General features: G+C 45.9%; 1 protein-coding gene across 1 annotated transcript in view; it reads left to right on the top strand.

Moving 5' to 3' along the window:
- LOC124798081 (dipeptidase 1-like) overlaps positions 1-27,356 on the top strand; it is a 200,103-nt gene that overhangs the window by 135,050 nt on the left and 37,697 nt on the right. Inside the window, exons 7-9 of the mRNA XM_047261322.1 lie at positions 268-444; positions 24,036-24,120; positions 24,212-24,287. Coding sequence (XP_047117278.1) covers positions 268-444; positions 24,036-24,120; positions 24,212-24,287 — 338 coding nt within the window. The remainder of the gene's footprint in view (positions 1-267; positions 445-24,035; positions 24,121-24,211; positions 24,288-27,356) is intronic.

Raw genomic sequence — 27,356 nt, 5'->3', positions numbered from 1 at the left:
GTGTGAACTTAGGAGTGGGAGCAAAGTTAAGTCCCTCTTCCAGAACTGAAACAGCATCGTCACTCAGCTCCACGTCAGTCAGTTTTGCACAACTAACCGGCAGTACACCTTCGGACTGTTCGAATAGCTTAGAGTAGCTCTACTCATTACGTGAAACTTTTACGGTTTCGTTAAAAAGTCTAGTACCGTAGAACGATCTGAAGCAATTTTTGGGTTAACAGCCAGATTTGCATCCACAACGCACCCAGTAGGCTGCCGTGCCCGCAGGTGGTGGTGCGCGAGATGAACCGGCTGGGCATGATGGTGGACCTGTCGCACGTGTCGGTGCGCACCATGGAGGACGCGCTGGCCGCCAGCCGCGCGCCAGTCATCTTCTCGCACTCGTCGGCGCGCGCGCTCTGCAACAGCTCCCGCAACGTGCCCGACAGCGTCCTCAGGAAGGTCGTGAGTACAGGCCGTCCGAGCGTCGCGCTGCCCACGTGTCAGCCACTCAGCTCCACACCCCTTCCTGTCGAATCCCTCAAAAGAACCTCATGACGGCCGTGGCTATAGTGTGCAGCCCCTAAGATATCCCACCCATCGGATTTTCCCACTCGCCATACTGTACGCTCTGCATCGACGCCTGCAATGTTTTTGTTGCCCTCGGAAGGTTGGTCAGCACAGTCGACATGCTTGTTACATGTGAGACGTCAGACCCATCAATTCTGCCATACGCCGATTCACTTGGTGCACTACAACTCCTGTACTGTGGCCGACGACTTCCTCAAGAAAGTCGCTAGCACAGCTTGTAAAATGCTGCAACCTTTAATATATACTACCTTACCTTTTAAGGAAACTACAGTGTGGGGTAAATGAAAGTGGCTCCAAGGTACAAAGAAACACGAGAGAGGAAAGGAAGTTCAGTACTAACCTTACAACAGCGGATGTTGAAAGTGACCGCCATTCATCTCTCGGCTCTTTTGGGCCCTGGTCAGCAAGCTGCAGAAGGCAGATCGAAGCTGGGCTGCTGGAATTGCTGCAGTCTCATCCGAAATGTTCTGCTGCAGTTCTTGAAGACTATGTGGGTTGCTGCGATACACCTTGGACTTGACGGCTCCCCTCACAAAGTAATGGCATGCCGACGGAGCAGGTGGCAGGTGAGCTGAGCGGCCTGCTAAGGCCGCGACCAGACTCACCTCTGCTAACATCTCTGCCAGGCGTGGAGGCTGTGTAAATGTGCTCCAAGGTTTGGCCGGCTGTGTGAGCAGCTGCTTCACCCTGCTCGAAGTAACTGTACGTGTTTTCCTCTGCCGTTAATGCTGCCACAAATGGTTTCAAAATGTTGTCAGCGTCTGATGAAAAAAGGTGGGACCAATAACACAGCGTGCAGGCACCTTCTGGTCATGCAATGGAGTTTTGTGCAAGTTATGAGGAGTCTCCGCTGCGCAGAACGTGTGATTCTGTGTGTTGATAATAACCGCTCAGGTGAAACCACGCTTCATCAGACATAAAAAAAAAGATCCATATCCAAGCCATTCACTGTTATCTCAGTGAAAAGGCACTCACAAAACTGATGGCGCGGAGGTCAGAGGGTTTGATTATACGCATGCATTCACGTCCAATCGTATCCTCTTTTCCAGGCCACTTTTATTTTCCCCGACCTCCAGAATATATTGCTTCTTACCTGCAAGTATGAGCTTTGAAGGTAAGAACAATAATGTACTGTGACTGCATGGATTGTTGAATGAATATGTTGCTACGAAATTGTTTTTGTTTAGCTCTGAAGCCAAATAGGCAGCTGCACGAATAATAACTTCAAATGGTAGAATCGCTGTTCATGTTTTTCAGAACTGATGTTGGTTATTTTATGATCTGTCTACACTTCCGCCTAGGGGCCAGACTAAGCATTTGTCGCAATCAACCACGAAAACTCGTGACAAATGTTCAATAAATAAATATACAGGCAGGGTTATGCGATAAAAAATAACATTCACAATTCACAGTGCGTTTTAATTCAATTAAAATTGAGTTTAGAACTGTCTTTTTAGCACTTGAAGAAAACCTTGTAGACAGGATGACCACAGCTGTGACCAAACATCTGGGAGATTAAGAAACCGCTTCAGCTGTATTTAATCTGTTTTGTGGCATTTAATACCGCTTCCTCAAGGGACATCTTCATAACAATGAATCATGAAAGAGTAACACACCATAAACTACCCACTAGTACGAAAAAAATTGAGAACTTTCAGAAACCTGTGAAATGAAGCAAACTGTACTCACGTAACTAACTCATACGTAATGTCAATACGTCAATCAATCAAGATCATCGGACGTAGGGATATATATTTTAGATATTTAAGCTTTATTCAAAGGATATTGTTATTATTTTCAATTGATTTTATTCCCCTTTGCCGTACTGTATGTATGTAGTCGTCGTCATATAAGTCATTAAACGTCCATAGTTCATGTTGTTTCACTTAGGCTAACACCACTGTCCGGCGGTTACTAGTGATATCTGTCGGCTGCTTGAGCACAAGCAGGATCACCAGGCAAGTTCACACACTTCCGTCTACCGACAGATACTCGTTGTTGTTGTGGTCTTCAGTCCTGAGACTGGTTTGATGCAGCGCTCCATGCTACTCTACCCTGTGCAAGCTTCTTCATCTCTCAGTACCTACTGCAACCTACATCCTTCTGAATCTTCTCTTGGTCTCCCTCTACGATTTTTACCCTCCACGCTGCCCTCCAATACTAAATTGGTGATCCCTTGATGCCTCAGAACATGTCCTACCAACCGATCCCTTCTTCTAGTCAAGTTGTGCCAAAAACTTCTCTTCTCCCCAATCCTATTCAATACCTCTTCATTAGTTATATGATCTACCCATCTAATCTTCAGCATCCTTCTGTAGCACCACATTTCGAAAGCTTCTATTCTCTTCTTGTCCAAACTAGTTATCGTCCATGTTTCACTTCCATACATGGCTACACTCCATACAAATACTTTCAGAAACGACTCCCTGACACATAAATCTATACTCGATGTTAACAAATTTCTCTTCTTCAGAAATGCTTTCCTTGCCATTGCCAGTCTACATTTGATATCCTCTCTACTTCGACCATCATCAGTTACTTTGCTCCCCAAATAGCAAAACTCCTTTACTACTTTAAGTGTCTGATTTCCTAATGTAATTCCCTCAGCATCACCAGACTTAATTCGACTACATTCCATTATCCTCGTTTTGCTTTTGTTCAAATGGCTCTGAGCACTATGCGACTTAACTTCTGAGGTCATCAGTCGCTTTGCTTTTGTTGATGTTTATCTTATACCCTCCTTTCATGACACTGTCCATTCCGTTCAACTGCTCTTCCAAGTCCTTTGCTGTCTCTGACAAAATTACAATGTCATCGGCGAACCTCAAAGTGTTTATTTCTTCTCCATGGATTTTTATACCTACTCCGAATTTTTCTTTTGTTTCCTTCACTGCTTGCTCAATATACAGACTGAATAACATCGGGGATAGGCTACAGCCCTGTCTCACTCCCTTCCCAACCAATGCTTCCCTTTCATGTCCCCCGATTCTTATAACTACCATCTGGTTTCTGTACAAATTGTAAATAGCCTTTCCCTCCCTGTATTTTACCCCTTCCACCTTCAGAATTTGAAAGAGAGTATTCCAGTCAAAATTGTTAAAAGCTTTCTCTAAATCTACAAATGCTAGAAACGTAGGTTTGCCTTTCCTTAATCTAGCTTCTAAGGTAAGTCGTAGGGTCACTATTGCCTCACGCGTTCAACATTTCTACGGAATCCAAACTGATCTTCCCCGAGTTCAGCTTCAACCAGTTTTTCCATTCGTCTGTAAAGAATTCGCGTTAGTATTTTGCAGCCGTGACTTATTGAACTGATTGTTTGGTAATTTTCACATCTGTGAACACCTGCTTTCTTTGGGATTGGAATTATTATATTCTTCTTGAAGTCTGAGGGTATTTCGCCTGTTTCATACATCTTGCTCACCAGATAGTAGAGTTTTGTCAGGACTGGCTGTGCCAAGGCCGTCAGTAGTTCCAATGGAATGTTGTCTACTCCCGGGGCCTTGTTTCGACTCAGGTCTTTCAGTGCTCTGTCAAACTCTTCACGCAGTATCGTATCTCCCATTTCATCTTCATCTACATCCTCTTCCATTTCCATAATATTGTCCTCAAGTACTTCGCCCTTGTATAGGCCCTCTATATACTCCTTCCACCTTTCTGCTTTCCCTTCTTTGCTTAGAACTGTGTTTCCATCTAAGCTCTTGATATTCATACAAGTGGTTCTCTTTTCTCCAAAGGTCTCTTCAATTTTCCTGTGGGCAGTATCTATCTTACCCCTAGTGAGATAAGCCTCTACATCCTTACATTTGTCCTCTAGCCATCCCTGCTTAGCCATTTTGCACTTCCTGTCGATCTCATTTTTGAGACGTTTGTATTCCTTTTTGCCTGCTTCATTTACTGCATTTTTAATTTTCTCTCCTTTCATCAATTAAATTCAATATTTCTTCTGTTACCCACTCAAAAACTATTAATTTTAAGCTAAACATACAGTAAGTTTTTAAAAATCTCCGGATAGCCCCAAAAACATACGTTTTCCACATTAGGTGCATTGTGCTGACACCTACTGCCACGTACTCCATATGGGCGATCTCAGTAGTCATTAGACATCGTGGTCAGGTGATATGGTGTCACTTGTGTCATACGTCTGTACGCGAGATTCCCACAGTCCTAAACATCCCTAGGTCCACAGTTTCCGATGTGATAGTGAAGTGGAAACGTGAAGGGACACGTACAGCTCAAAAGCGTACAGGCCGATCTCGTCTGTTGACTGACAGAGACCGTCGACAGTTGAAGACAGTCTTAATGTGTAATAGGCGGACATCTATCCACACCATCACACAGGAATTCAAAACTGCACTAGAATTCACTGCAAGTACTATGATATTTAGGCGGGAGATGAGAAAAGCCGCACATCACACCGGTAAATGCCAAACGACACCTCGCTTGGTGTAAGGTCGTGTATTTCATGTAGGGGGCTTGCACCTCTTGTTATTTTGCGTGGCATTATCACAGCACAGGCCTACACTGATGTTTTAAGCACCTTCTCGCTCCCAACTGTTGAACAGAAATTCGGTGATGGCGATTGCATCTTTCAACACGATCGAGCACCTGTTTCATAATGCACCGCCTGTGGCGGAGTGGTTACACGACAATAACGTCTCTGTAATGGACTGGCCTGCACAGAGTCCTGACCTGAATCCTGTAGAACACCTCTGGGATGTTTCGGAACGCCCACTTCGTGCCCGGCTTCACCGACCGACATCGATACCTCTCCCCAGTACAGCACTCCGTGAATAGTGGGCTACCATTCCCCAAGAAACCTTCCTGCAGCTGACTGAACGTATGCCTACGAGAGAGGAAGCTGTCATCAAGGCTAAGGGTGGGCCAACACCACATTGAATTCCTGCATTACCGATGGAGGGCGCCACGAACCTGTAAGTCATTTTCAGCCAGGTGTCCGGATACTTTTGATCACACGGTGTATATATGATATACCGATTAATATGTAAATTCCCTCCGCTTTTGATTGCTGTCCTTTCTTTTCCAGTAATTTGTTCTACAACTGGTATTTCGTTAACGTAAACGCTGTTTTAAGATGTTTTGTTCTTAATAAATGAAATAAATACATTTATACATACACATCTAAGTATGCTTTGGTATGCTGCCGCTTCTTTCATTTTTTACTAATTGTTTTGGTGAAAATTCACGTGTTTATGTGCGGAGTGCATATTCAGACCTGTAATATAAAATGCATAACTTTTATAAAAAATATATTGCAGTAAACTGTCGACTATGAGTGGTACATGGGGACTTGAAATCCGCGGAAAATCCACTTTCACACTCCATCACACAACTTTGAAATAAAATAGTCTTGAACTGGTTTGCATCTCAGTGATGTAGCTTGTCTTTTACATATCGCACTGCGAATTTCAAGGGTCATTAACTTGTCAAATAGGAGACCATCTTCTTGCTGTAACTCTTCTGACCATTGAAGTGTTGACGCATGATTGATTACTGTTTCTGGAAGCAGAGGAGTGTTATCATCTTCGTCGCTGTTGGCCACCTCTTCGGTTCTCCGTTGCACTCAGAACAATAGCACGGCTAGTCGGCATCTCATGACCTGGCTCTGTGCCGTCGACGTCAAACCATTCAGAAATGTTTTCTTTGTAGAGAATTGCACAACTTGGAGTACGTTTCAAAACAGCAGATACCGGTGGTAATGAGCTCTCCTATACGTCATTGGAATTACTGGTTTCATCAGTTTTAGCTTTAATGTTTCCTTATTGCTTGACTGTGGTTGATTTTTTTAAGTTACGCCACGTCTTCGACGCTTTATTCATTGCGTCCAACACAGATCACAATTTCCAAGATGTTTGAACAAGTTTTTGTAACAGACCCTCCGATAACCTTCCTTCATGACAGAAACGGCACCCTGATCCTTTAGTTGGATTAAGGCTGTCACATTAGGAGGTAAATATTTTACAAATATCATCCTCTCATCCTATTTCAGAGCATTTTCGTTCCCTTGCGATGACTCATTGTCCAATAACAATACAGCCCTTGCGCATAATCCTTCACCATTAAATGTTCTCGCAGTCGTGGCACAAAGTAATTGTTGAACCACTTTTGAAATATTGTGCGGTCCATCCAGTCCCTTTTACGGTTTAAGTAATGGACAGGTAAACTGTGCATTCTTTTCCTCTTAAACAGTGCGGTTTTTTATCTTTACCTGTTGCACCAGGCTGTACCATTAGCACAATACAACAGAAATAACCTTTACTTGCTTGATTAATAACCAGGCGCACGACACTCTGTCTCGAACCTTAAGTTTTTGTTGGCAGACATTTCCAAAACGACACAGTTTCGTCTTCATCATTTACTTATTCCAGTTCTAAATTTTCTCGCGGAAAGAAACTCCTGGAAATCATTATAAAAATCAGAAACAGAGTTACTGCCCGCAGTTAACTTCCCCTTTGGACGGCCGTCTCCCAGATACTGTGACGCTGTGTAAATCTTGTTAACCAGCTTTCAATTCCCAAGGTTTCGAGGGAAAAAAAAACTGTGCCTGCTTGGCGCATTTCAGCAGATACTTGTGTATCCTCTGCTCCTTGCCAACTCCAACATGACTTTATCCAGTTCTGCGTATGTAGCTATTTTAATAGTCTTCTGCTATGACACACCTTTAGATGAGTCAGTACTGCTAGCAAAGTGAATTATTCAGTCACTGTTTTTCCGTATGTCAACGATCGTAGTTTCACCCATATTGAAAATCAGTGCCAGATGACGCGTGCTAGTACTGTCTTCTTCGAGTTTGTGTGGTTCTTCCAGTTTCTACTGTAACTTCAACACAACTTGTTATCGCTTTACAGACGTTGCTCGGCATTAACATAAACTAACGAGCATCTTCCGCAACCATTACTGTCCAGCGCTTGCAGTGCTTGAGCAGCTCTTTGTTTACTACATTCGTATTATATCGAGATTATCGCTCAAACGCGATCACTTACGAGTCTAAGAGAAATTTTCAGCAGCAAAAGAGAGTGGCAGAAATAGACCTCAGATAATCCAAAAAGAAGGTAATTGAGAGTTAACCGTACTATCTTCTAATAGTCTGTGAACACTCAGTTTATGAAAATCTCACAACACGTAGTGGAAATATTAAGTTGTTGCGAGATGAGAACCGCTGTCCTCCGAAAGGCTTGTCCAGCGTGTCACCAGTGCGCCATCTCCAGTGGCCGACAGACCCACCAACCACCTTACGTCCGCATTACAGGTAGTGCGGAGCCATTGTTCTCAGGCGCTGTCTGTCACTATCTGTGCTGCACAGTCAGTCACACAACGGTATTACTGCAGTCACAACCAGCACCGTTACAGCTGCTGTGGCCGTCCTCACTACTGTGGCTCACATACTCCAAATCGACATCCAGAGATACACAAGGGAGAGCTGCTATTGTGTCGGCAGCCGGGCCGACACCGTGAAGCTGAGGTGGCTGAAAATGCACGCGAGACTAACGCAGTAGCCGATAGTGCACGGCATACAGCAGACGGGCGTGAAGTCTGGAACATGAGAACTTATAAATGAATACGAAGAAAAGTATGTAGATGCTTTTTACTTAACTTTTATTTATTCCTTGGAATACATCTCTCTTGAATACTCGTAAGCTATAGGCACTGATACAAATGGCTCCTTGCTAGTTCGTAGCCATTAACTTCTGATGGCTATTCTGTCTCTCGGCTAATGAGAGAGAAAGGCTTCGTACAACTGGGCGATAGCTAGGTTCGCGTACAACTGGGCGGTAGCTTGGTTCTCGTACAACTGGGGCGAGTCCACTCTCGTATCACGAGACCTGCCTTGGTGGTGGCGCTAGGTCTGCGATCACAGTGACGACACGCGGGTCCGACATGTACTACATGGACCGCGGCCGACTTAAACTACCACCTAGCAAGTGTGGTGTCTGGCGGTGACACCACATTCCTCCCCCGCAAATCGGCGAACGGTCGTGTAATAAGGCTTCCGCCCGCCGTGGGGAGGACCACATGTTGACGTATGCGATGAGGTGGGGAGCCTAACAACAGGCGAGGCTGTGCCACCCGCACCCGGCCATCCGGTCCGAGGGGAGCTAGGAAACGCCTGCAAAACTAGTCCAGGGTGCACGTCAACATGCGGTGTATGCGCCCGTAAAGAAACATGAGGGGCCGAAGCGTCGACCTCCATTGCGTCGGGGTAGCCGACGCGCGATGACGTCACGTGGTCCGGAGCGGGCGGGAGTTCCATGGCGGAGGACAGCTGGTCACGGGAAGCGATCGGCGGCGCGTGACACTGGAAGGCGCCTGGCGGCTGCAACGAAGCGTCGAACGCGGGCGGCGCCGGCGGGAGAACAAGCGGCGGCGGCGGCGGCTGCTGCTGCTGCTGCGGCGGCGGCGGCGCGTCGCCATGGGGCAAAATGGAAGGCATCGTCGGTAACACCTGGGGATGAGGCGAGCCAGTAGATGGGTCCCCAGGGCGCTGACCGGACGGCACCGTCGCTGAAAGCAGACGGGGAGCGGCAGAACCCGAGCGACGACAGAGGCGCAGCTGATTGAGATGCCGACGCACCTCACCAGAGGCCCCCAAAACCAAATACATCGCGCGGCCGAGGCAGCGAAGAATGCGCCCTGCGAGCCAACGCCGTGAACCGCGATAGTTGCGATAAAATACAACGTCGCCTGGAACAAAAGCAGGAGTCTGCCGCTGCACAGGAACCTGATGCGGCGGATGCAGCAAAGACATCAAGGTGCGATGAGGACGACCGTGGAGCAACTCAGCCGGCGAGCGACCATCTCGGGGCTGAGAGCGATACGAAGACAAAAAGAGCAACAATGCGTCCTCCCGAGAATGCGACTCTTTCAATTTCAACATCTCTGACTTGAAAGTCCGGACCAATCGTTCAGCGGCACCGTTGGACTGAGGCGAAAACGGCGCGGATGTCAGATGTTGAATACCATTGGCCTGGCAGAAAGACTGGAATTCTGCGGACATGAATTGTGGGCCATTGTCGGAAACAATAGTCTGCGGAAGACCTTCAATGCAAAAGATAGCAGACAACGCTTGGATGGTGGCGGAGGACGTCGTGGAAGACATCCGAACAACAAAAGGAAAATTACTGAAGGCGTCGACCAGAAGCAACCATCGAGCATTCCAGAATGGACCAGCAAAATCAATGTGCAAGCGTTGCCAAGGGGAAGTGGCTTTTGGCCACGCAAAAACTTTCCGCGGCGGTGCGGACTGTTGTTCGGCACACGCCGGGCACGAAGAACACATATTCGTAATCGCAGCATCGATTCCGAACCAAGTACAGTGCTGACGAGCAAGTTGTTTCGTTCGCACTATACCCCAATGTCCTTGATGAAGAAGCCGTAATACAGAGGACTGTAACGAACGTGGGACCACGACTCGGGACTGATCATTATCAGAACGCAACAACAAAACACCACGTCGAACAAAAAGTCTCTCCTTGTGAGCAAAAAATCGGCGAACCAACGGATCCTCGATCCGAGACTTTGACAAAGGCCATTGCGTAACAACAAAACGTAAAACAGTAGCAAGGACAGGGTCAGCAGCTGTGGCTGTAGCGACACGACGAAAATCAATCGGAAACGATTCGACCACTTCATCGGTTTCCGAATCAATGAACATGCAAGCAAGTTCGGAAGAATCGAATGCTTTATCCTCAGCAACAGGCAAACGGGACAACGCATCGGCGTTTCCGTGCTTAGCAGTGGACCGATACAAGATATCGTAGCGGTACTGCGAGAGGAAAATAGACCAGCGAATGAATTTCTGCGCTGTACGTGGAGGTACAGGCTTGGACGGATGAAAAAGCGATGTCAAAGGTTTGTGGTCTGTGATGATGGTAAAGTGACGACCATACAAAAAATCATGGAACTTAGTAACACCAAACACGAGAGCCAAAGCTTCTTTCTCTATCTGTGAATAATTTCTTTGCGCAGACGAGAGCAATTTGGACGCAAAGGCAATAGGGCGATCATGGGAGCCAACTTTGTGCGCAAGCACAGCACCGATCCCGAAATCCGATGCATCTACCATCAACAAAAGGGGTTTCTGGGGATCGAATGGCGTAAGGCAAGTATTAGAAAGCAACGCCGATTTCAACTGGCGAAAGGCGCGTTCGCATTCCGTCGTCCAGACGAACGGAACACCTTTACGGCGTAAGCGATGAAGCGGAGCTGAAATGGAAGAGGCATTGCGCACATATTTATGGTAATAATTAATTTTACCCAACACACTCTGTAGCTGTTTGAGATTTTGAGGGGAAGGCAAATCGTGTATGGCACGGAGGTGCTCTGGACTTGGATGTATGCCTTGGGCATTAATGACATGTCCCAGGTATGGTAAGTCACGAGCAAAAAACACACATTTGTCCTTCCTCAAGCGAAGACCATTTTGCCGCAAGACCTGAAATAATGTTCGTAAATTCGCAAGATGATCTTCTTCTGTCTGTCCGGAGATCACTATATCGTCCAGATAGTTTGCTGCAGTAGGGACCGACGCACAACAGTTTGTAAATATTGCTGAAACAAGGCAGGGGCGGATGCACACCCGAATGGCAGTCTTTTGAAGCGGTACAATCCAAGATGCGTGTTAACCACCAATACGCTCTGGGATTCGTCGTCCACCGGTATTTGCAAGTACGCATCGGCTAGGTCCAACTTTGAAAAATATTTTCCGGGGCACAGTTTAGCAAAAAGATCTTCCGGGCGGGGCAAAGGAAAAGTAGCAGTCACTAGCTGTGGATTCACTGTGGCCTTGAAGTCCACGCAAAGTCTCAATTTTCCGGAAGGTTTTGGCAAAATTACTAAGGGTGAGGCCCAGAGAGAAGCTTGCACACGTTCAATTACACCCTGTGATTCGAGATCGTGTAACGTTCTTGCGACCTCATCACGCAATGCGTGGGGAACATTGCGCGCCCTGAAAAATTTCGGTTGCGCGTTTACCTTCAGTTCTAAATGTGCTTCATAGTTTTTAGCGCAACCTAAGCCCGGTGCAAAAATGTCTGCAAATGCGTCACACAGCCGGGAAACACTGTCTGTAGGCACAGTCTGATTCACTGATAGGACCTGATTTACAATAGACATGTTAAACAACTTAAATAAATCTAGACCAAACAAGTTCACTGCAGAAGAAGAACGAAGAACGTAAAATGACACAAGTTTTGTTTGTCCCTTGAATGTTGCAAGAAGGCTGCACTGTCCTAACACAGGAATTTTCTGTCCGGAATATGTAGTTAGCTTAACATTTGCGGCACGCAACGGAGGTGCGCCCAGTTGTTTGTATGTGTCGTGATTGAGCAAAGAAACTGCAGCTCCGGTATCGAGCTGGAATGGTATCACTTGGCCTTCAAAGTCTAAGTCCACAAAAAGTTTATTGTCCTGCTGACGACAAGAGCGACTGTTTTGTGCAATTGGAACAGACACTGGTACAGAATCACTTGCGAATTGACGTGATTTCCGGCGACGTCGACGCACAGTTTTTGTGGGACGATCACTGTTACTGTTAGAGAAAGTGTCACTGGACGAAGTGGAATTAACGACATGAATGTCCATAGGCGAAGGTCCACGAGCCTGAGTGTCCTTGGTTCGATTCCGGCGCGAAGCAAAGGGCCTGGAATGATTGTGATTGTCTGATCGGAGCTTTTTCTGGCAAACACTTTGAACATGTCCTTTCTTATTGCAGAAAAAGCAAATAGCTTGGCGTGACGGGCAATGTTCACGCGAATGTCTAGTAGCACACCGCGGGCATGATTTCACTGCATTTGTGTGCCGGCGCGGCACACCTGGCTTAGCACGCGGCGGTCGCTGTGTGTCCGTGCGCGAGGCCCGGTTACCGGGCCGCGCAGCGCGTCCAGCGGGCCGGTTAATGTTACACACGGCTGGCGAAGTTTCAAAAGATGCCTGAGCACAGTCCAGTGTGTCCTGTCTATCCAATATGTCTATCACTTGTTGAAGGGAGGGATTAACTAGTTTCAAAATTTGCTCCCGTATGCGAACATCAGAAACGTTCTGTGCAATTGCATCACGCACCATTGTATCTGAATAAGAAAGACCACAGTCACATTCAAAGGCACAGTCCCTAGTAAGTCCTTGCAATGTTGCTACCCACTCCCTATTAGTTTGACCGGCCGTACGTTTTGTACGAAAAAACGTATACCGTTTTGCAACCACATTAACTGTTTCTTTGAAATAGGCATCTAAGGCAGACAAAATTTCCTCGTATGACAAAGTTGCTACGTCGCGTCGGGGAAACAATTTCACTATCACACGGTATGTGGACACACCGACACAAGAAAGCAAAAACGGCTGCCGCTCATTACCTTGAATTCTGTAGGCAGCAAGGTGGAAGCCGAACTGACGAGACCACTCTTGCCAGGTCTCGTGGTTCGGGTCGTAGTGCCTAAAAGGCGGTGCAACGGCAGGCTGTGGCTGCGGTAGCGGTGAAGCGGCTGCGGCCGCATCGGTGTGCAGCGCACGTTGACCCTGGACGAGCTGTCCAAGGGCATCCAGTAACGCCTGCGTCTGCTGATTCTGCAAGCGATAAAATTCGGACAGTACATCTGGAGATTGTGGCGAAGCCATGACACAAATAAATGTAAGCAATCAGAAATAAATGTAAGCAATCAGAAAAAGGTCCTTTTCCCTCGTCGCCAATATTGTGTCGGCAGCCGGGCCGACACCGTGAAGCTGAGGTGGCTGAAAATGCACGCGAGACTAACGCAGTAGCCGATAGTGCACGGCATACAGCAGACGGGCGTGAAGTCTGGAACATGAGAACTTATAAATGAATACGAAGAAAAGTATGTAGATGCTTTTTACTTAACTTTTATTTATTCCTTGGAATACATCTCTCTTGAATACTCGTAAGCTATAGGCACTGATACAAATGGCTCCTTGCTAGTTCGTAGCCATTAACTTCTGATGGCTATTCTGTCTCTCGGCTAATGAGAGAGAAAGGCTTCGTACAACTGGGCGATAGCTAGGTTCGCGTACAACTGGGCGGTAGCTTGGTTCTCGTACAACTGGGGCGAGTCCACTCTCGTATCACGAGACCTGCCTTGGTGGTGGCGCTAGGTCTGCGATCACAGTGACGACACGCGGGTCCGACATGTACTACATGGACCGCGGCCGATTTAAACTACCACCTAGCAAGTGTGGTGTCTGGCGGTGACACCACAGCTGCCATCTGTGTTGACATGACGACAGTCTGTGGGACGCGTTCGTACTGCGAGTGGGTACAGCACTCCGTCAGTCTACTGTGTAGACCATGGAACGTCAAAGCAACAGTGCAAATGCCCGAACATCATGTTTACAAAGATAGAGCAACGTTCTTGGCTCAAAAGTGAAGTGGTACGAGATCGGGATACGAAACAATGTTTCTAGGAATTGCCTGGAGCATGTGGTGAGATAGCTTTGCCATGCAGCACACTCGCACGATGGGTTCAAGCAGTCAGGTTAGGGAGGGATGCCGTGGAGGATCAGCCCCGTGCAGGACCACGCGGAGGACAATATAGTTCGACTCCTTGCTTCCTTGCCAGTGGACTTCATGTAGGTTAGCAGCATAAGTCGCAATATGCCTGCGGGAAGATAGGACAACTGGGATACCTCCACTAACCCGACCCCCTCCGCCCTCCCCCAGAAAATGGCGGTTCAAATTCCAACAGGATAATGAATCACACCACGGTTATCTCTAGTAACTTAAGAAAATGGCGGGAAGATAGGTCAATTGGGTTACCTCCACTAACCTAAGTCACCAGACCACCACCTCATTCTATGAACTGGTGATAAGTTTGAATTTTGGCAGTAAAGAAAGGTCACTTGGGCTGTCTCTACTAACCTAAGAAAATATCAGGAAAGAAAGGGCATTTGGACTAACGTAAGTCACCCGACCGCCACCTCTTCCTACAGATTTGCGGGAAAAGGACTCAGCCTGCACTGGGCTGCTGGAGAGAGGAAGGACTGTACGTTATTTATTTTGGAACAATTTATGTAGGGATGGAGTATATTTATCACAGTGATACAGAACACACGCTCTGACATGCCTCACAGCATACAGACCTACAACTACTCCTAAACAACTCATGTATAATACTCTGCACATGCGCTTGCTAATTGTAAACTGTGAAAATAACGCAATGCACAGCCTACAGACCTGCAAACCACTCGTAAATAATGAAATACGTCTAGAGAGCCAAAAAAATCCATAAATTGTCAAAATAATAATCCATCTAAAAGATTCTGCAAACATGCTTGCTAATTGTAAACTGTCGAAATCATGCACTAGTCTTTATTTAAACAATTAGAGGCAGCACCACCATCCAGTGTGTTCGCCACAAGGTCCAGACTCCAACTGACTTAGTACACAGTACCACCACCAGAGAGCACTATCGTCCATATCGATATAACCCAAGATGCTGGGGGAAAAGGCAGGAAAACGACTCTGCCTGCGCTAGGCTGCAGGAGAGAGTATGGAATGAGTGTACTCAACTTATTTTGGAAGAATTTATTTAGGGAACAATTTTGAGAGATAGTGTATTTATCACACTGATAAAAAAACACACCTCTGACATGCTTGGGGTCACGCCACAGATCTGTAAACTACTCCTAAATAACGTTCTGCAGACACGCGAACAACTCCTAACTTAACAAAATAATCTCAGTACAGGCCTGCAAACTGCTCCTAAATAATGCAGCACAGTGATGTGTAGACATGCTCAGTATTCATAAACTGTCCAAATAGCACACAGCACAGCCTACAGACCCGCTCACAAAATAATCGAACAGGCACGAGCAGACACAGGCCCCTACCCTCTGTCCACTAGTCTGCACAGGAGGCAACCGTCAGTCCTGCGAAGTGACGCCGCCGTTAGCTGTCAAACCACACACAGGCGCGCATTCAGGTCCCACACGCATGAGGTGGCAGCATCCTTTTCGTACTCAACACCTCGGAAATTCCTCTCGGGAGTGGGAGCGAAGACCTATTTACAAAGCACAGACATGTGTGTGTGCTTGCCGCTACCCTCCCTCTACCTGTGGTCTGGCAAAAAGCTAATGGCCAGGTGATGCAGAAATCTGTTCCAGAACAGCAGAAGCTGCTTTGTCCTTAGCGATTCTAATGGACCATGCGTGACGTGTGGCTGACAAATCACAGTGTGTAGCTACATACCATTGTAAGTGCATCTAGGAACATTCTCAATGTTATACCGAAGCCACATGGCCATCTAAAATAATAACCAAGTCGAACTCTAGTAAATTGCATAGTGTCCCAGAAATAGTTAACGTGCACTTTTGTAGGAGTTTTCGTGATGTCTCAGCTTGTATGCATGGAAATTCTTGCTCTAACAGAACCTGTTTACGAAAATAGCTCAGAATATCATTGAATGCACTCTTCCCAGGGCTCCTAACTTGATACCCCGTCCATGATGTGTTACTTCTCCTGCTTTTAACACACAAAAACGGGTGTGAGCCATCTGCGAGGCTTTCATGTACACAGACTTACAGAACACAGAGCAAACGCTCTCCAAATGTGGTGGTGACTGGATACAGTCGAGTCTAGTGCTGTATCATGCCTCCCGATCAGTGCATTTGGGCTAGGTGTTGGCAGCTGTGCTACGTTTACAAGAAATTTTAGAACACAGAACGAGAGGTTGTCATGATAACATGGATAGATCTGACATAAAATCGATAGAATTGCAAAAAATGACGACGGAATAGTTATAAATTGACCGAATATGCACTAAAATGTGGGGAGAGTTTGTTTGTGATCAACAATTTGTATGTGGGAACAAGTATGCGGCAGCAGGAGGAATCTGAGATAACGTAGACATCGAAACGAAGGGAATCAGAGAGGCAGTCAATTTTTCTCCATTGAAGCAGCATTATACTGTATGTCTATTGAGGTACCAGTGACACACACTTGATGCTTTTCAGGAAGACAGAGAACCATCCGCCTCTAAACCTACTTGCATCTGCGTTAAAAGATAACAGACAGTGGACGGGGCGATCGATTGAGATGGAGCTTGTAATGAGGTACGATTCAATGGTTGGCTGATGATGCATTCTGGAGAAGGAGAAGTTGCTACAGGTCACTTTTTACACTGTTCTGTCAGGACGCATCAGTCGCATGATATAGCCTGCGTTCTACTCATATACAGCCACATGTTCTGTATGTGGTTTAAAGTGCTGTCTACTTGAAATCATTAACAGTAAACCTGTCGGTCATCAGCGGACTTCCATCTCATGTGTGATGAAACGTGACACATTCCTCTAAACTGATTTATGCGATGTACTCCATCCCGCCTGTCGCATCTTGGGTGTAAAATCGAGACTTCAGCGTCATAAATACATTAGCGGTAATTGCTTGTGAGGCACTGCGTTCCCCACATACACATTTGCCTGACAGGTGTGCTGTTAGTTATGGAATGACTTGTAATTTTCACATGCCGGATGCTGCAGCTATGCTTTTATCTGTTTTCTTGTAAGAAGTCTTTGCCGTTACTAACGATCATTTTATATAGGGCTGATGCAGGCATAGTATAATTACCGAACCGTGATCGGATGTGAACAGTGGGAGAGCTATATTGTACTCGTATCACACAGAGCCAATATTTTAAGTAAGTAGTTTTTCGTTTTACAGTTCGATAACATAGTTTACCTTAGAGAAACCGGGAAGAAGGATGTATGTCCTGGGCTTGAAATGTATTTCTTGCATTGGAATATTAAAAGCGCTACATTCCATACGACTGATAGGTTGGAAACACAAATGATCTACCATTATAGCCCGTTTTAAGTCCAGAACGTTGTAGCCTTAGGAGTGTGCGTGTTTATGTTCTCTCTTACCACACCTTCCAGGTACTGATCCTAGACTCTAGAACAATAGAGTTGATAGCTTGGTTGATTTACGTAAAAACGCGTCGAACTCCATCCGTTTGGAGCTCCATTGCGCATAAAAATCATTTGTTGTTTGTTTTTCTTAACCGTCTGCTATTACATCACGACACTTTAAAATATGTTACTATACATCGATAAGGAGTGCTCCTCGACATGGGCGCATCTCGAGAGATCTCATGCACTTGGATAAGTGACGACTCGGAAAGCGCCATTCATTCACGAGCCGTGGAGTGTAGCGGTCTACTTCTGATCGGTTGCAGATTAATTCGGTAATGGTGCTGCAGGCCAGGTTGGTCAACGGCAGTGTGATGAGGTTCTTTCACTCTCTAATTTTACCCTAAGACAGCGAGATGCTCTGTGACTCTCATACACAGAGAGATAGATCGTAGATTAAGCACTATGCTTGAGGTGTTAGAAATATGTAGAGCTCTGTCTGGTATTCTCTGACGATTTATGTGTTCGAGAATCAACACTGAATGGACATACTGCGCTGTCATCTATCTACATTCGCAATGATACTCGCAAAGTAGAGAAGGGGCAGTTTACCTATGATACTGAAATTCGGGAAACATGCTGTCACATCATTGGCCAGTGTTGAAATTACTGTAAAACTGCTAAAATTGTTCGCGCTATTAGCTGTGATGCTTATTATTATAGTACATCGGCGGCGTCTTTTCCATACCATCTGTGTATTGTCGCGCTGTTAGTTACCACATAATGATTGACTGAGAGTGCTTGTTTGAGTTGGGGAATGATTTTTATGGATGGGTGACACCTTCTGTGGGTTTCTAGCACCCAAACAGTGATCGAGGACATGAGTGCAATATGAGGAATCAGTCGAAGGGGCACGCGGAGCCATCATGTATTCCATCACTGTGACAGATTAGTTTAAAAGTAGAGGTCGTCAATCACTTTCGGACATCAGTTTGGAAACTCTCCGGAATGCAGCCAAACTCTTCTAGTTATGTTGTAACTGTCTTTTATTTAAAATCATCCACCATGTGTCGCATATTATGGTAGCCGCAGTAACAAAATGATTTACTCCGTGCGATGTCTAGTTTTCTGCGAGAGGCCGTGGATCAGAGCGTCTTAATGTCAGTTTAGGACCTGACATAGACTTCGAAGTCGTGGCAGAAAAAGAAAATGTATGGCGGTGTACAAAGTGTGTTAGAAAACAATGTTTCAAACAACAACTCTGGGTCACAGGGAGCGTCTCTTGCGACTTTCAGTATAGTCTGTGGGATACGGTCATCATCCCACAGTGCGGGTGATGAAACCTTAAACTGGTCTGTGCAGTTGATCGATACCAGTATATTTAATAGGATCGTCACAAGTGCTCGATGCCTGCATGCGTGTGGTATTTGGTTTTGATATATGGGAGGTCAGAGATGCGTTAAATATCTTATCTTGTTCTCTGATGGATGGAGTTAGTTGGGCTTTTATAGTTCATAATTTTTCTCTGGCAGGTGGAATAGAATAACGACGACAGAATTTTGGGGTGATAGATCCTGAGGGACTCAGATCTGTAGTACCTGCTTGCAGTTTGGAGAAGCACCAGAATGCAGTAGCCAAATCCACATCCTTCCCCCAGCTCCTGTACTGTCTTTTATTCTGCCTGGAGTTGCAGGATCAGGCTTCGCTTCTGTCGAATTATCCAAACACAGTTCTGTCACAGTAAACCAGATTCGCCTGTTTCTATACATGTTGCCGAAGGTGGTAGCTTTCTCCGACTTCTACTCAGTTCTGACTTGCATTGGCACAATCGCACGTACAAAGCTGCAGGGACAGTAGTGCACAGTCCAAGGCTAGTTGCAAGATACATAGGGGCTACCTAAAACTACGTTGGAATTTTACTGTAGCACATAGGTTCGAGAAAGGTGGCTCGGTTTCGAGATATGTGATTGCCAGAAATATGATATGGCATCGAGACAGAATGTATTACAAATACTGAGGAAATATCTAGTGGCGGTGGCGTGAGGGGTTGCAAATATTTGTTTCATACCACGCTCCTTAGCTGAATCGCTTTCAAAATTGGATCATTTTATTACGAGGGTGCACCGTCGGCGACGTGTAACTGCACTACTTGTGTGATAATATACACTCCAGTGATCACTGTCTATATTTAGTGTCATGGTATTTGTCTGGAAAAACCACGTCATTCGTAGCTAATGCCATACATGGATTTGACATTGATACTTGTGTGCATCTGTAGAATCAAGACCGCTTGTGACAGTAACATACAGTAGCTGTTGGGATCGGGTTTTTTAACATCTGGCGGTTTGTAAGACGATCACCGTCTTGGTATCTGTCTGTAAAACCCACATGGTTCTTAGGTAACGCCATAAGTGGATTTATAAAGCAAGTATAGCTTTTAACATGGATACTTGTGTGTACCTGTAAAAACAAGACCGCTTTTGACAGTAACATACAGTAGTTGCTGCGATCGCTTTTTTTAAGATATGAGACGATTACGGCTCTCTTTCTAAGACACAGTGGTATCACACACAAGATAAACATATCAGACATGTACACCCATCGCTCATTTTCTCTCAGTATTATTTTGTATCGTAGATAATCAGTTATTCAAGAAGTATTATACTTAGTAGTAGGGGGTGCATGATAGTTTCTCCTTGAGCATCAGGCTTATAATGTGCGTGTTTGCATTCCAACATATGCAAAGGAAATGACTATGTACATTCATAAGAGAGGTATGGATTTGACGTCTAGTACTGTGATAGCAAAGGGGAGAGTATATCAAGTCACAAGAATGGTACTGATATTTCTATTTCCAGAGCCATAGCTGTCAACAGGGTCTATATCTTCGGAATTATATCGCACAAATGTTACTGCTATGCAAGAAATATTGATGTGTGCTTGATATCGAGAAGTACTGCTAAAATGGTATGATAGTCTAACAAACCATGCGAAATTAGATATGTTCCTGTAATCCCAGAGTCTGGAAATGGGTGTAGAAAAGCGAGCAAGCAAGCGAGCAGGCAGATCCAGACCAGAAACAGTAAGGCGTTTGTGATGAGGGGGGAAATGAGGCCGAATTTGGAGAACAGTTCTAAGTGTGACTTCGATCCACTGAGGGCGCTGTGGTCATGTGTTGGGGGTGGATGCCCACCCAAATTCGCGATAAATATCTACTGTGCTGCCTGTCTTTGTGGTATATGTACAAATGGTGTAAAAGTGTTGATTTTGTATGGCGCAGGATATGAATTGTATGTTTACTACATCAAGACAGAAAATGGTTATATATTGCTGGATTGGAGATCGGTTTCAAGCTCTAATATTCAATCTCCTCGTTGGGAGAGCAGTGTAATCGACTAGGAGTCTTTCCATATTTGAAGATATGTAGGGGCAATTTGCAGGTTTTAATTGTTGGTGCAATATGGCGATCTGTGTAAAATAGTTTTTACCTTGAAAGTCTCATCTGCAGAAAGAAAGGATAGGTGGATGCTGCTTCGATACCAGCGGCATCAATAATTGGGCAGGTAAATTCGATAAGAGCTAATCGTAATGCTCGATTCATTCACAAGACATCCTTTATGCTGGGATATAGGAGTTTCTACATAGTGGTGGGGACGTTTGTGTGTGTTGAAAGCAGGAAGAGTAACACATAGTGGATGGGATATTACGTTAGGAGCGCTAGGAAGAGTAGATTTGATGTTATTCTGCACTGTTTTCGTAAACAGTTTCTGTTAGGGCAAGAATTTCCGCTCATACAAGCTGAGACATCACGAAAACTCCTACAAAAGTGCACGTTAACTATTTCTGGGACACTATGCAATTTACTAGATTTCGACACAGTTATTATTTTAGATAGCTACATGGCTTCAGTACAACGCTGAGAATGTTGCTAGATGCACTTGCAATAGTATGTAGCTACAGGCGGTGATGCGTCAGCCACATGTCACGCATGGTCTGTTAGAATCGCTAAGGACAAAGCAGCTTCTGCTATTCTGGAACGGATTTCTGCAGCGTCGCCCAGCAATTAGCTCTTCGCCAGACCACAGGTGGAGGGAGGGTAGCGGTGAACACACGTGCACGCATCCCACCTTGGAGCGTCTGTGCTTTGTAAATAGGTCTTCGCTTGCGTCCGGTTGTGTCACCAACGGCGCCTAGGTGAAAACATACTTCAAGAGGAATTTCTCAGGTGTTGAATATGAAAGGGATGCCACTGCCTCATGTGTGCAGGACCCGAATGGGCGCCTGTGTGTGGGTTGACAGCTAATGGCTGCATCACTTCATGGGGCTGTCGGTAGCCTCCTGTGCAGTCTAGTGGACGGGGGTCAGCAGGCAGTGTGTGTGTGTGTGTGTGTGTGTATCTCTTGCATTATTTTGCGAGTGGGTCTGTAAGCTGTGCTGTGCACTATTGGGTCAGTTTAGGAGTACTGAGCATGTCTACACATCGCTGTGCTACATTATTTAGGAGAAGTTAGCAGGTATATAGTGAAATTATTTCGGTAAGTTAGGAATTGTTTGCGTGTCTGCAAAGCGTTATTCAGGAGTAGTTTCCAGATCTGTGCTCTGTGTGGTGTGACCCCAAGCATATCAGAGTATGTGCTTTTTATCAGTGTGATCAGGCTGAGTCATTTTCGGGCCATTTTCCCCCTACAGATCACCATCTTGGATTACATCACAGGAGGTATGACAGTGCCCTCTGGTGGCAGAATTGTGTACTAGATCAGTTGGAGTCTAGATCTCGTGGAGGAGACACTGCATGGAAAATAAAAACTTATGTCCAGCAAAGGCAGGGTAGTTTTCCTGCCTTTCCCCCCCTCCACTTTGGATTACATCATGGAATGGACCACAGCGCCCTCTGGTGGTGGTACTGTGTACTAGGTCACTTGGAGTCCAGACCGTGTGGTGAATACACTGTTTGCCGCCATATTGGATAATGGTACTTGTCATCAGCTGACGTCATGGCTGCCATCTTTGATTACGTCACGGAATGGACCACAGCGCCCTCTGGTCTTGGTACTGTGTACTAGGTCAGTTGGAGTCTGGACATCATGGCAAACACACTGCGCCTAATTGTTTAAATAAAGACTTTTGCATGATTTTGACAGTTTACAATTAGCAAGCATGTTTGCAGAGTCTTTTAGATGGATTATAATTTTAACAATTTATGGATTTTTTGGCTCTCTAGACATAAACGTATTGCATTATTTACGAGTGGTATGCAGGTGTGTAGGCTGTGAATTGCGTTATTTTCACAGTTTACAATTAGCAAGTGTGTGTGCAGAGTTTATACGTAAGTTATTTTGGAGTAGTTGCAGGTCTGTATGCTGTGTGGCATGTCAGAGCATGTGTTCTGTATCACTGTGATAAATATACTCCATCCCTAAATAAATTGTTCCAAAATAAATAAAGTACACTCCTTCCTCTCTCCAGCAGCCCAGTGCAGGCTGAGTCCTTTTCCTGCCAATCTGTAGGAAGAGATGGCGATCAGGTGACTTAGGTTAGTCCCAATGCCCTTTCTTTCCTGCCATTTTCTTGGGTTAGTAGATATAGCCCAAGCGACCTTTCTTTACCTCCAAAATTGAAATGTGGCGCCAGTTCATAGGATGAGGTGGCGGTCTGGTGACAAGTTAATGGAGGTAGCCCAGTTGTCCTATCTTCCCACTAAAATTCAAACTTCCCTCAAAATGCGCCATCTTGGATGATGTCAAGGCCGCCAGCTCGGATGGCAGTACTTTGTAGTAGAACATAGATTGTCCCAATGCTCCTGGATGCGCTCAAACGAACCGAACTGGAAATGCCAATACAACAGATGGGGCACTCCGAATTTCCTCGTCCGCAGAAAGTATGCGCTACACCGAGTGCTGTGAAGTGGCGTATATTGTGGCGTACGACGCTGATGGGGTAACACTGCACGACGCTACGCCACAAAGAGTGACTGTAGATGCTGCCTGCTACTGCTCGTAACCAAACACTACTTTCGTTCAGCACTCACGTGAAAGCGATGACGTTTCACAGAACAGCACCGCAACATTCTGCAGGAGGATGCACGATGTCAGACAGCTGCTGCTGTCCACGACCCCTCGTGCCGCTGGCAACGGGAGTGTCCGGAGGGTCCACCGGACTCACCCGCCACGAGTCGCCGAGATTACGATCTCTCTGCTACGGCGAACGATCCCGTACAGTACCAAAGATGACATTATCCACGCCGTAGGTGTGTCAATACGGGACATCTGTACTGCACAAGCATCAGACGGTGAAACTTTAGTCAGTGACTGACCACTCGTACTCCGGTCACAACCTTCACCACTACTGTTGCTGTGGCCGCCTTCACTAGTGTAGCTCGCTTACGTCTTCCGGACACGTGGCAGAGGTCATAAACAAAGGTAGAAATTATGTTGAAAGTGGGTAACTACAAGTACGCCTGTCAATACAGTTACGTCATAGAAAAATAATAGTTCTCATTACTTTTTATCCAGCGCTTGTAGTCGGTACAGAATTGAAAGTTACCTCAACGCCTTGCTACTGGTGTCGGCTGTGTGCTGAGCTGCGCACGGTTGCAGGCGCTGAACCGCGGGCTGGTGATGGTCAACTTCTACTCGCAGTTCCTGACCTGCAGCCAGGACGCCACCGTGGCCGACGCGGCGGGTGAGTAGGCCAGGCTGACTGCGCGCCGTAGAGTCGACTAGGCCGTAGAGCAGAGCGGCCGGCGTCAGCGCGCGCTCCGCTCTTGTTGCAGCCCACATCGAGCACGTGAGGGGCGTGGCGGGCGTCGACAGCGTGGGCCTGGGCGCCGGCTACGACGGCATCAACAGGTACCGGAGACTCGCGCGCGCAGCCGGAGACAGAGGGGAGCACGCAGGGTGCAGTCAGGCGCACGCATACTACTTAGTCTTAGATTTCACATTTCTCAACTACATGTCACCAAAAAAAAAAAATTCTCAGTATTATTTATTTATTTTTGGCACGCTGAAGACATAATATAATTTTTATGTGGCGCAAACTGTCGGCATACGGAGAGATGCAGACAATTTCACAGAGTTTTGCACTCACGTGTCCACGTAACCGTGAATTGTTTAGTTTCGTAATCATTATGGAGGCTTGGAAACTCTACTGAGAAAATCAATATAGAAAACGTGAATAGTTTTAACGTAAAAAAGATTTGTCATTAAGATTTGCAGTTACACCTGCAGTTGCACAGTGCCTCTTTCAACTGAAACGACAAATGGTCTGCCGGCCAGAGTGACCGTGAGGTTCTCGGCGCTTCAGTCTGGAACCGCGTGAACGCTACGGACGCAGGTTCGAATCCTGCCTCGGGCGTGGATGTGTGTGATGTCCTTAGGTTAGTTAGGTTGAAGAAGTTCTAAGTTCTAGGGGACTGATGACCTCAGCTGTTAAGTCCCATAGTATTCAGAGTCACTTGAACCATTTGACACATGGTCTCGAAAACAAATGTAAAATATAACATTATAAATCTAACTTTTTGACTCTTTCACGGCCACAATGAATTCTTCAAATCTCGCGTTTCCTTTAACGTTAGTGAGCATATGGAGCTGCTTTGTCAGTGTGTTTCGATTCTCCCACGCGATTACCTTTTTAAACGCATCGCGATCAAATCACAAAGAAGGTTCTTCGTAACGTCTTAAGAAGTGGCAGTATGCAGCCAAGGCCACTTGAATTGCGAAGTCTGCATTCCAACCCAGATATTCCAATTTTCGTCCCTGCGCTCCTCTTTCCTTCCGAAATTCGACAACAGCGAGATTGAAATCGAAAAATGCCCCGTAACTTAACCAACGCACTTTGCCGTAAAGTCTCCGCACCCTTCATTCACTTGCAATGAAAGCTGTTGCAACTGACAATGCAATAATGGGCGCGACATTTTATTATTCGTACCACCACTTTCTTCATGCGCTCCAGTCCTGAAAATTTAGTAGGAAGTGCTTTTTGACGTACAGAACAATCTCGATCGCTGTAAATGTTTGCTCTTTCACTGTCAACTAAATCTTAAAATCTTTTTGCAAGGTGTTGTAATATCATTTAATAGCAAATACGTAATACCTGTCATTATGCGAAATGAGAATTCTCATTTCAGTCTTACGTCATTCCCATTCATTGTAGAGGATTGTGAAGATAGATCTCCAGACTGCCATTTTCTGTGCAAACAGCAGCTGGAGTTGTGAAGGTCCTTCACTCCACGAACAAACAGCGAAGGTTAGACATCGCTGACAGCGCGATGCTGCCGAACCGAGACACTTGTACCGAGTGGAAAACGCCGTATGGCGATGCTAAATGAAACGTCGCGCTGTTCCGTGCGATTCCGAGAAGCAGCGAGCAAAGCCGAGTGCCAGGCGTGACCTCGGCCCCCTCCAGGTGGCACAGGCTGCACACGTTACGTGGGGCACGCCCACTGCCCCCCTGGCCTAATGCTACGTGTTCCAATACCGGGCACATACTTGGAGTCTGTGAAGACTCCGTTATCTGACTTTTGAACTGAAATTGGCTCGACAAACTGAATTGTTGATATGCTATACATATATGTTATGTGGTATCATGGCGAATCCGTGTTTCTCCAAGTTTCGGAACTTCGATGTGCAGTTGCTTAGATAAGCTGACGGAATACGCCTTTAAAGTCACAACATGAGGAATAGTGCAATTTTTTGCACTTAGTGAAAATGTGTAAGGCAATGGAGCCAGCCGAGGTGGCCGAGCTGTTCTAGGCGCTACACTCTGGAACCGCGCGACCGCTATGGCCGCAGGTTCGAATCCTGCCTCGGGAATGGATGTGTGTGATTACCTTATGTTAGTTAGGTGTCAGTAGTTCAAAGTTCCAGGGGACTGATGACCTCAAAAGTCCCATAGTGCTCAGAGCCATTTCAACCAATTTTTGATGATTGGGTGTTGTGTGATGTCCTTAGGTTAGTTAGGTTTAAGTAGTTCTAAGTTCTACGGGACTGATGACCATAGATGTTAAGTCCCATAGTGCTCAGAGCCATTTGAACCATTTTGAACCATTTTTAAGGCAATGGACACACGTATACACGTATTTACGACTGACAATAATTACGAACTTGAGGCGAGGAACTTTCCTTTGATATGCGGCCTGAAGGTGGTCCATTCACCTGAACTGACTGTCGGTACATAAACACAAGTGACAGCGGCGGCTGGTGGTCTCGTCATGCCACCGCTGTTTAATAATATCCCAGACTTGTGCTTAAGAGGAACTATCTAAGGATGGGTTTTATCCGACTCGTAAAAACAGTTGCAGATCGCATCAGCAGAGTGCTACAAAGATTCAATAATGGCACAGTGATCAAACCGACGACAAAGATGGGTGAGTATTTAAATACTGCGAAAGACTGCTGGACAAGTGACGAGTACATAAAATCACAAACACATGGTGTCAGGTGTACATAGGAAGAACAGTGGTATAGACTCCAGCGACTCGAGTATACTTTATTTATATTTGTGACGTCACGTGACACAAATCACTCCCGCCAATCTCAGTACAGTATCAAAATGAGGCTGCCCCGGGTGCAATATAGTATAAATAAATAAAATAAATTTGAAAGAGCTCCAGTTAGTCCAGTTGTGCATTGAACCCCACAGCCCCCCTTCCATCCTCACCAGTCAATCACAGCCTTGTAAAACTGTCGTCAGATACGCAGGTAAAACATTATGTAAGCTTCACAGACGACAAGGTCAAAGAAATTTGTCTGTGAATTGTGTTCAAGCGCAACACACACACACACACACACACACACACACACACGTACAGAGAGAGAGAGAGAGACGGAGCGAGTCTCTTCTGTATTAAATACATCAAGTTCTTTATTCCTAGCTCATGCTATCTCTCTCCAGCAACAGTGTGGAAATCTCTAATTCCT

The sequence above is a fragment of the Schistocerca piceifrons genome, chromosome 5, assembly GCF_021461385.2.
Source record: "Schistocerca piceifrons isolate TAMUIC-IGC-003096 chromosome 5, iqSchPice1.1, whole genome shotgun sequence".
NCBI classification, from domain to species: Eukaryota; Metazoa; Arthropoda; class Insecta; order Orthoptera; family Acrididae; genus Schistocerca; species Schistocerca piceifrons.
The sequence above is the reverse complement of the archived record's forward strand: the minus strand, read 5'-3'. Positions and strand labels throughout refer to the sequence as shown.